The sequence below is a fragment of the Primulina tabacum genome, unplaced genomic scaffold (genome assembly GCF_025594145.1).
Source record: "Primulina tabacum isolate GXHZ01 unplaced genomic scaffold, ASM2559414v2 Contig1051, whole genome shotgun sequence".
In the NCBI taxonomy this organism is placed as follows: Eukaryota; Viridiplantae; Streptophyta; class Magnoliopsida; order Lamiales; family Gesneriaceae; genus Primulina; species Primulina tabacum.
In genome coordinates this window covers 20254-32035 of record NW_027460069.1, presented here as the reverse complement: position 1 = coordinate 32035, position 11782 = coordinate 20254, and the positions used below count along the sequence as shown (strand labels likewise).

The 11782-nt window shown below is 32.8% G+C and overlaps 1 protein-coding gene across 1 annotated transcript; it reads right to left on the bottom strand.

Annotated features, from left to right (window-relative positions):
- Positions 1-1404: 1404 nt before the first annotated feature.
- On the bottom strand, positions 1405-6040 carry LOC142535472 (polyamine oxidase 1-like). Its single transcript, XM_075641801.1, has 10 exons — positions 5899-6040; positions 5506-5752; positions 4847-4963; positions 4656-4716; positions 4422-4574; positions 3547-3692; positions 2600-2747; positions 2122-2376; positions 1875-1956; positions 1405-1772 (listed from the first exon to the last, which is right to left on the bottom strand). Exons 1-10 carry the CDS (start codon positions 5948-5950, stop codon positions 1543-1545), a joined length of 1491 nt encoding a protein of 496 aa, XP_075497916.1. The 5' UTR covers positions 5951-6040; the 3' UTR covers positions 1405-1542.
- Positions 6041-11782: the final 5742 nt, after the last annotated feature.

Sequence of the window (11782 nt, the reverse complement as noted above, 5' to 3'; positions counted from 1 at the left end):
TCCTAGGCTTGGATTGGAAGATGAATCAATAAGTTAGTGAATTTTCGCGAGCTTGCAAGTTCAGAGGCTACCCGGACCCTTTCCCAGACCCCGACACGGAGTCCGTGTCTATTTTTCCTTCAAAATGCGAATTTTTAGCATCTTCACGGACCCTTACACGGGGTCCGTGTCCTTTCTAAAAAAAATGTAATTTTTTTTTTGGGATTGTTTTTGGGTTTGATGTTATGATTTAGTACAATGATTAAACGAGGTCAAGTCCCGAGAGATTTAGAATATTTTGTCATTTTTGGGTGTGAGCATGACTATACGTTTATGTTATGCAAGGTAGATATTCGAACTCATGTTAGTACGTGCAGTAGTGGCCCCAAGCGAGATCCAACGAATCCCTCAACGCCATGTAAGTATGTTCGACGTGCAAAAGAAAATATTTTATGTTTTTGATGTATGCTAAATGTCTTGTGACCAAATTATGAACGGGTTTGGAAGTCAGTGAACGTGGCCGATGACCTCTCCACCCCGGTAAAACATGACCGGGTTTAGATCAGGATTGGAAAGCGGTAAAGTATGACTAGGGACCAATCCACCCGATAAAGCATGATCGGGGATCTCATGTATGTGGCAGTGGATTTTCCCTGTCAGCCCAGTATTTGGTTTAGTCTGATCAGGCACATTTATGTATGAGTCACTTGCTTTGAAACATATCTCTATGCAAAATGATGAAGTTTATATATGTTCAAGTATGTATGAAACAAGCATGTTTATGAAAAGTTTTATGATGATGGCACGTCTACGTTTATGCTATTACGTTCAAGTTTCAAGTATTTTATGCTATTACGTTCAAGTATGTAAGCCATACTTTAAAGACGCGTGTGGTTTTATTACGTATTACTTGTTATATCCAGTTTAAACGTGTTAAGTCTTTAGACTAACTAGACTTGATCGATGCAGGTGATGATAAATTTGAGGAGACGAGGGGTGGGACCAATGAGTCGACTTGGACTGAGTAGGTGGCTAAACCCGAGGACCACCCATATTTTTAAGAAATTATGCAATGTTTAAATACTCTGATTTCACGTTATTGTTTACGATATTTAAACAAGTGTTTTTAGCAAACTTTATTTGTGATCTTTTCGTTGCAAATATTTTGAATGATCAGTTTATTGTTATCGCAATTTGAAAGTTCTATTTAATTAAGAAAATTTTTATTATTCAACAAATTTTAAAGTAGTTTAAAAAACGGTATGTTACACATAAAAAAAAACTATAGTCATTCAAATAACAATTGACCAAACCAGATTTAGAAAAACTATGTACATTGCCAAAGAAACATGTAACCTTTCTCTAATCAACTCATCTTTCTTCAAATCTTCAACAAAACAGAAGCAAATTCAACATCAGCGACGTGTTTTTCGTCCCCGATCCTTTGCCCTTAGCAACTTTTACGCATCAACGAGTTTGCTGCTCATTAGAATCTTTCCAAATGTTTTCTTTATCATCATCAGTCAGACTGTTAAGATTTTCCGGACAAATAGGTCCATATAGTCATAAGATAGCCTCTGGAAGTCGAATCTTGGCGGTTTGAATCTTGGTAGCTTGTAAGAAGAGTTGTTGAGGAATATCAATTGTATGTAAGCTTGATCTTGGTTCGGGTTGGGACAACGTTAAAGATCCCGTCAGTGCTAAAAATGGTTCTAATAGAAAAGCTCGATTTTCGCTTCTTCGCTTCTTTTCTGTCCTCATTTCTTCTAGCAAAGCGTTGCTCGTTTCAATTCCTGCTAGATACGAAACATAGTTAAGGTAATATCTATATCTACAACGTCTATATAAGTATTTTGTGTGTTTGTTGTGTGTGTGTGTATATATGAATAGTTCACCTGAGAGATGAGCCCCATGAACATAGCCATTGAACTTCTCGCTAGTATGTTCACCGGTGAAAAATATCCGACCCACCGGACACTGAAACAACATCACATGCATTACAAAATATATATATATTAAACCAAATCCTAAAGAGGAATCTGGAATTGAGGAATTTAATCCATGCACAATTGATAGAGCATCGGATTCAATTATTACATGAGATCTTAAAAATGACAAGTAAAAAAAAAGTAAGGTACAAACCTTAATATCGTCGACAAGTTGAGTATCGACGTAAATCGGGTAGTTACTATAGCTTCCTCTCTGAAAACGATTGTTCCACCAGCGAGGGACGATTATGTCGGTTGCGTCCGGAATGTTGGGACCAAAAATGTTTCTCAGCACTTCCATGGCTTCTTCCATCGTCGCTTGATCCGATTGCGCTTCAATTCGTTTAGATTCTCCGTTTGTCAAAGTCACGACGAGAATATTGCATCCCGGGTACACATTCTCCATGTGCTGATCATAAAATAACGGTAGCTAATCGTCAAAAATCATATTCAACTGAAAAATATACGATTTATATATTAAATTTCTTATGGTTTAATTTAATATTGAGCGGATAGAGGAGCCAACCGCTAACTAATAATGCACATAAAAATTATATAATATAATTTTTTTTAAAAAAAGAATAATAAAATAAAATAATAATATATATAATAAGAAAATACTAATAATTTACCTGCCAAAACGTGTAGTATCCTTTTCGTTCGTGGGCGTAAATAAAAAATTCTTTGCCAGGACCAGTGGGCCAAATTTTGCTTGGAAATTTGAGGAATACCTTTGTGTACACCGTAATGTCACAACTTGCTATGGCTTCTGTTTTCCATCTCTGTCAAATTGTTTAATTAAATTATATTAAATATATATATATATATCTTATATAAAAGTTTGTTATACATTATTATCATATCTTATATTAAAATTTAATGTATATACACGTTTTGCATCTGTCACCTATACAAATAAGACAAAAGCATCATTGAATTACACTAAACAAACATTTTACCATTTAAATAAACATTATCTGGCGACCAACTGCTGACAGCCTTTTGGTTAGACGTAAACATTGCTTTTAATTTATATTGAAAGAGGCCAAAAAAACTTCTGGATCCATTGAGAGACAGCCCATAGATACTACTACTACGAAACTCAACTGCATATCCAAAACGAGTGGACTGGAATATTAGGCTTAAACTCATGTCGTTTTGAAATTATTATATTCGTGAATAGCTCAATTTCGGTTCAATAACAGTTAGTTTATCATGTTTAACGAGCCCGATTCTAGTTTGTCTCGTTAAGTACTCTTTCAGGTTTGGTAAACAAACTCATTTGGTGGGTCAATCGATCAAACAAATTATAGTTTTATTTAATGTGTTTTAAAAAAAATTTGTTAGTGCTGTTTCATGCACCCATTTATTAGATTAGGTAGTCCAACCCAATTGGGACCATAAGCGAATAAATTTACAATAATATTATATATTTTCAATTTCATGTACCATTATTGGATCATTATAGTGCTTAACATACAATTGATGGTTTCCCATGTAATTACATTTTGTTAGTAAAGTTATGAATAATCAATTATAAAATGATTTAAAAAAAAAGATTTTCAGAAGAGAAAAGAGCTTACTGGAGAGTGGTAAGATTTTGATGAGTTGGCTTTGGAGAACACCAATGCTTACGGACAAGATCACGTAGTCGGCTTCGTAAACGGAACCATCCTCGGTTTTCAGCACGACGCCGTATCTCGAATTATGCAACTCCCGGACTACCTGAACCGAATTTCGTCGAATCAAAGGTTCATTCATTCATTCATAGTATTTTTATTTATATTTAGATTGACGGGGAAACAGTAGTATTTTGTTGATGTAGCAAATCCAAGAAATGTCAACATATTAAAACAAATTAGTAAAAGACAAATTTTGAGATTTAGGGATAAATTCAAGAATTAATTATAAAGAGGGAATCGGCTGCCTAATTTTTCTGTTTTCTTAAATATTTGATATGACGGCCTACCTAAGAAGCATCATGTTGCACAAAGAAAATTAAATAAAAATTTTAATTGGGGACCCCCAAGAATTGTAGATGAACTAAGCATTAGCTCCAACTCCCATTTCCCTCCACACAAACGCGCGTACATCTTGTGAATTATTGAACAGATTTTTCTAAATTTTATTGCAACACGTTTTCTTTTTTCTATCCATCAATTTTATAAGAAAAAGGAAATTTATGGGAAATTATAAAATAAGCTTCTCTTCCAGATTCATAAAAAGCAAAGTTGTCTTCACAATCACATCAAAGTATATATTTACTCCTACTTTTATAGAAAAAAATTAAAAATCTGATTTCACACACACACATATATAATTTGATATGTAACACTGACCTGACCACTCAGCTATTGACACACACGTAGACACGATTAAGAGATATCATATCAAAATTATATATATATATATATATATATATATTATATATAATACGAGAAAATATAAACTAACCTTGTTGAGTTTTAAACGATGGTCCAAGATTTGACCCTCGGAGGTAAAAAGAAAGGTCTCAGCCATTTTATAAAGCAAGGACTCGTATCCTCTTTCATCTGCCACCAGAAATTCCCTCTCACCAAAATCTACGTACGTCGAAATTGGTTCCACCTCTATATTCAAATAATATAATTTAAAAATAATATTTATATTATTGAATAAATATTTTAAAAAAGATAAATAAATTTTGACCTGCCATTTCAAGTCATGCAGAATGAAGTCAATCGCCAGCTCTAATGGAGTCTTTGGAACTCTGTCACATTACATTTTATCAGAATTTTGACCAACCAATGATTTTTTCCTTCAAAATGAATATATATAATATAAAATCCTGTAAAATTATATTCTTTTTATTAGAAAATGACTCATAAATTAAGGCTTACGATGCCGCTTCGTCATTATATTCTTGATTGGCTTGTTCGTAGCTTAGCTTCAGAATTGCGGCATCCACGGCCTTCTTGTATGAATCTGCGGCTACACCGCTTGGAAATATTTTCCCACTAAACAAATAAAACTATTATTATATTTAATATTTAAGGAATTAATTATCCTATACTTAACGAGTGTCATCATCAAGAACAAGAAATTTTTTAAGATAACCAGAGAAATTATGAATAAAATAAATTGATTAAGATTGGTAAATTTTAGATTAACTGTATGTGTATTTATATATATATATTGACAATTTTGATATATTGTTAATTAATCTTAATCATCTATATGTTCACACAGTAATATATATAATATATAGTGTGAAGTGACACCGAGATAAACAGTATATCAAAATTATATGTTGTAACGTGTGTGCATGCATCGATGGATATTAGTAAATATTAAGTGGAATATGGTAAACAATAATTATAATATAACTCGTTTTGTATAAGAAAAAAAAAAGTGTGTATAAAATATGCGTACGCATATGAAAAGCTGGAAAATATCGAAATTAAAATCACCGTTGATTTCAAAATTTATAAGTCACACATGTTATTATATATATAATTAAGAATTTATAATTTGGAATTAATTAAGTTAAAATAATTACCTGTTATCGTAGATATTGTATCGAGCGTGGCTGTAATCGGAGAAGCTGCGGAGGTTGTGTTGGCGGGCGAGATCCCACACGGGATTCGATTTTTTCCCGCCGACTCCGGCGATCCATCCGGCGCCGAGCTCCACCGTCACGCCTCCGAACTCCTCCTTCTTCAGCCTCCCGCCTATCCTGTCCGACGCCTCCAGTATAACCACGTCCTCCACGCCATTCTCCGCCAGAACCTTCGCCGCCGTCATCCCTACGTGAAATCACAAGCACATGCAAATCATTCATCAGAATCAAATCAATTCAACCAAAAGAACTCAAAGAAATTAAAGATTCTCGTCATGTTTGAAGGACTTTTGGGCATCAAGGAATTGGACTGCGATAAATTAAAATATGTACCTGAAATTCCGGCTCCGACAATGATAACCGAGCATCGATTCGGGTTACCCATGAAAAATTCGAAAGAGAGAGCGAAATGAAGGTGAATGATAGAATAATTGATGAAGAAGACGGAGAGATTTGGTGTAATTGAGTTTCGTGATGATGGAAAATAATGGACAGAGGCTATTTATAGAGAGGAATCCTTGCATTTCTATCTTCTTGGTTTGGACTCTTTCCGACATCTTTCCTATTCGGCTTAAATTAACTAAATATTAAACAGGCACTCAAATTTTGAGTAGAGATAGATATGGGTCGGATTCGTTAGATCTTTAGATGTCAAAACTTATGAGACGGTCTCACATATCGTATTTTGTGATACAGATATCTTATTTGGGTCATCCATGAGAAAATATTACTTTTTATGCTAAGAGTATTACTTTTTATTCTGAATATCGGTAGGGTTAGCCCGTCTCACAGATAATATTTATGAGACCGTCTCACAAGAGACCTATTCTTTTTATATCACTCCGATTTCACTTATATCCAAAGTTTAATGTATGGGATCAATTAAACAATTATATTTATAATTTTTTTGGCATTTTTTTATTAGCATGGTTATAAGGAAAAAATTAAACAAACTAATTCAACAAGGATCTTGTTACAAAATTAATTAATCAAATTAACTAGTCAAACATAATAGAATATAAGCTGATATATTTTTGTGCTTGAACAATTTACCTACAAACAAATAATGACATAAAATTTATCAAATGATATAACTTTCTATGTTATTAATTTGCATTATTCCACAACAAATGACGAAAATGATATGACTAAAACACAAATATATAGTATAGCATGTATATTTAAACACAAAAACTCTTGTAAGATGGTCTTATGAGCCAATTTTGTAATACATAATTCTGTTTGAATCATCCATTGAAAAAATTTGGAGTATAGTTTTCTCCCACCCAAACGTAGGATGTTTAGAATTGTAATCTTTGCATATTTAACACTGGCTCCAAACTATTTCGAATTTCAAGTTGATATAATCATTCTTGTATATTTCTTCGAACCGATCTCACTTCTTTTGATCGCCTAATCAATTCCACGATCATAGGCTATATTATTTGTTTGGATCGCACTAGAAATCTCAAATGTTTTAAGACTGAGACTCATGAATTTCAGAAATCCGGAATCAGTCCGACGATTGTGGAAGCACACGGCCCAAAATTTTGAAGAAAAATTTTCGTAATGGCCGATACTTTTAGGCGGAGATGAGGAATTTTGTTGTGTATTTTTATGCCTTGTGTTGTTGTGTGTTGTGTTATTAACCTTTGATAACATATTTATTAAAAATAGACAAGTCATATGTCACTAAGATTCCTAGTCTTAGCGTCTTTAGGACTTTTAATTTCATTAATTAAATTTTCATTTAATTATATAACGTATTAATCAAATTTTGATATGCATGATATATTTTTATACACACATCTTTATATTTTCATATAAAGTATGTGTGTGATATATTAATACATCTACATATACACATTTATTATATACATAGACACATTAATTAAAAAAATCATTATTTAATTTATTAGTAAATTATTCTAGATTTTTTTAGAATATTTTATTAGATTATTGTACATATTAGTAGTCACTGTTACTAATACTATTATTGAATAAATAAATTCCAAATTCATTAAATAAATAATTGTAAACTCATTATAATCTCGATTGACAATCTGACAACGTCAATTTATCAAGGATATAATCTTGTTCATATAATGGAAATTCAAAATTTCGTTGATCGAAATTTTCACTGATTCATTTGTTGTTGTTGCCAGTTTTGTGAAGTCTTTCACCAAAACAGACAATTCCACTCTTTTTACTCAATTAGTAGTAAGCTAACTTCCACTTCTTTCATTCTATTGAATCAACTTATAAACTCTTTTATAAGTATTGACAAAATAAACTCCTTTATAATATTATGTTGATCTCCATCAAATTACATTCGCCAAATTCAACTTCTTGAACTTTGACTATCTTGACGGGAACACATAATCTAATACTTGTGTAACCTTCAATGGTTCAGAGATACAACTAGTTGTAGGTTCATACTTCCATGTGATTCAGAATAACATTTATTCTTATTCAGGCTTATTCTAATCAGCTCTTGATCAAGAATGTCAGAACTCGTTTCTGATTGCACCCATCGGATCATGGTAAGAGCGTTTAGTAGTATCGCCTCATGATCCCCTATGCATCGTTGATAGTACCTACAAGAACCTTAAGTTATAGTTATTGTACATTACGGTCCCTTCAATTCATATGTTCAGATCGAATCAATATCCATTGCCATATCGAGAGTTGCATATGAATTCGATAACCATATGATGTATATATCATTGAGTAATGATAGTGATATGGTATGTGCAATCGAGAAAACACCTATCCAAAATGCACATGTCTTACTCTGGTCAGAGATTCCTTGTACTATTAACTCATTAGATCACATATGATATCTTCAACCGTAAGAAAATAGTGAATCTTCCACCGTAGGAAAACGGTGAATCTACAATGTATTTTGCTCCTATGTATTTCGAAAATACTCAACCTCGCCAACTAATGATTCTCAATGGGGTTGGTAAACGGATCAAAGTGAATGCTAGTATATAGAACCTGTACGTATCCCGGGTCAAAGGACTAATGGTGTACAACCATAACTGGGGAATATTCAACTCGATAAATGATTACCACTTGGAAAGATCGGGGGAGTATTGTTCAGTGAATCATCAAATGATTACTCATTTGTATGAATGGACATCTCAAAGCCTTTACCAATGAAATATGACGTTTACATCACAGATACTAGTCTCAGCTCAAGCCCTTTATCTTTATTTTAGGCGACTGATTTGACTAGAACCTGTTTAGAATATGTGGTACGCTTCCTAATAAGTTTCATGATCTTATGTTGAGAGACATACCTCATGGTACCTTTTATATATATATTATATATATATATATATTTATCTTGAATGAATATACAGATAAAGTAATTACTATAATTGGATAAAATCGTAAAATATTATTAAAATAAAGATTGTTTTTAAATTAGAATTAATAAATTTCAACTCATAAGTTGGCTCGCTGGACATTTTCTAACAAAAATATTACTTTTTATTGAAATATGTGAACGATTGACTCGCCTCACGAACAAAGATTCGTGAAACCGTCTAACAAAAGACATACTATTATTTAAAACATAGTTTATTCGTGAAACCATCTAACAAGAAATATACTCTTATTTAAAATATAAACAGGTCGGATAATGGATCGGGTCATATACGATATGCTCCAACTGTATCCATACGAGTACAAGATATATGCACACCAACCATACCCATTTTAGCTGATCCATATGCACAAAATGGTATTTTTGGGTTGAACACGTGTCCAAGTTTTGGTACTCTTTATACCTGAACCCTTCGACATCTCTATTTGGAGGTATTTTCGTTTGGATTTATTATTTATAATATATCTCTTGTACAACAGATTTTTTGTTAGTAATTATTTTCGAAGAATGTTGAATTTTATATAAAATTATGACACTTATATTGAAAATATTTGTATTTATTGTATTATAATTTTTAATTATTGTTTAGATGATGTATATTATCCGTTTCAGACGAACATTCGCAATTAAATATAATGCCATATATATTTGCATTTTCTTTTTAAAAACGAAGTTATTTATCTAACAAGGTAAAACGAAATGTACAAAAAAAATGTAAAACGAAAAAAAAAATTTGTTCTAAAACTTTGGGCAACGTTTATTGACTTATAAAAAAGTTAATTTAAAAGCTACAAAATAATAATGGAAATAATTATATAAAAGGGCTGTCGGTTTAATTGTGCATTTTTTCTTTAAATAAAAAAAACAAATATATGAATTAAAGCAATCATCGCGTTTGAAGTCAAAATAAAACGTGGAACGAGTCAATGATTGAAGACGTGTAACAGTGGAACAAACAAAAATATGTTAAAAACGTTTTTTTTTTTAAATTTACACCTTTAAGAATATAAAAAAAATCTTGACATTTTTTTTAAAAAAGGTCATTTATATGTGTGTGTGTTTTTTTTTATTTTAATACATATAAAGACTACTTATAATTGAATTACATATTTAGGTCAGAAGTTTCTTCTAATCAACGAAACCATCCAAAATAAATAAACTAACAATTAAAAATCTTAAATATATAAAAATCTATAAATCATCAACCATAAAATCATACGTCAATTTAAAAGAAAATCAACATTAAATCTTCAAACCATAGCATAAAATCTTTCCTAACATAATCCTCAAAATTTAATTTAAAACTTTAAATCGAAAGCTAATGCGGAAAACATGTCCCTCGAGAGTGTACTGTCGGACCCGATCCACTCAAGCATCAGCGCCTCCTTCAACATTTTCATACCCTGCAATCATTCAAACCTAGTGTGATGCCCGAGATTTAATTGCTGTAATCAGACGTTGATTAAATGACAGAATTGAGGTTATAGGAACTCAAATGAAGAAGCAGGGCATCGTTACATTATAAGCCAAGAGGTTGGACCGAACATCTCAAGATGTTGGACCGAACATCTCGCGCCTGAGCGGTAGAAAAGAACCGCCCGAGCGCCAATGCACCATGAGTTTGGACAGAATGTTTGGCGCCCGAGCGGTAGAATATTTCCGCCCGAGCGCCAGGAGATGTTCAGTTGTGTATCTCGACAAAAACTTCCGCGCCCGAGCGGTAAAGATTAACCGCCCAAGCGCCGCTTGCAAAACCTGAAAAGGAGACACGTTGATTTACATGCAACAAGTGGATATATATATATATATATATATATAAATGAAGTGATTCTTCATCAGCAACCGAGCAAGCTTCAAGGGAAAAAGGTTGTAAGTTTTCTTCGACATAAAGATTGGGATTTACGAGAAATCCGCCCGTCTGATTTTTAATCTGACTTCAGTACTGTGTTCCTATCAACGCAGGCTACAACTGGACGTAAGTTTTGTTATGTTTTGATATGTTTGAAATTATGATATTGTCAGAATCGAATATGAATCATATACGGTGTTTCTGATATAGTACATCGTATAATTGGAATCAGATCGAAGAACAGATTGTGTATGTAATTGTTATGATTTTTGGAGTTGAATTGATTGAGATTCGATATCAGAGTGGTATGGTTATTGATTATGAGTGGTACCGATATTGATTATGAGTTTTGGTATTATATCTGTGATGGTGCGATTGACGGGGTTATCGAGACTGTATTATTATGCCGTCGAAACATCAGTAGATTGATATTAATCAGATTCACGATTGATTGGGATTGTATTGTTGTACCGTATGTCGATTGACATTGATCAGATTGTATTTTTGATTTGAGTATTAATCAGAACATGTATTGAATTGAGTTAGATATTGATATTGTACCTGTTTGATATTGTCATTGTCAGATTGATATGGATAGATTTGACTTCGGGCTTCGACTTCGTCAGACCGCAAAGACAAATGATAAATTAATGTTGAGTTGGGATTGCACAACTTGAGTGAGGTTTGACTCGAGTTTCCCTAAATCACATACTTTATTTTATTGCATTGTTATTTGCAATTAATACGATTGATATTTCTGGTCTATGGATGCATAGACAATGTATGTCTTAGTCATAGGCGAATGTGCCTAGTCGTAGACATTTGATGTTGTGACAGAAGGGCCGGATAGTGAGGACTCGTCACTGGCCCATTGCACTTTGTTGCAGGATAGGATATTGGCGATCGAGCCATAGTCCATGACGGTTAGGTCAGGACACCGGACGTTTGGCTATATCGGAGTGGATAGAACTGGA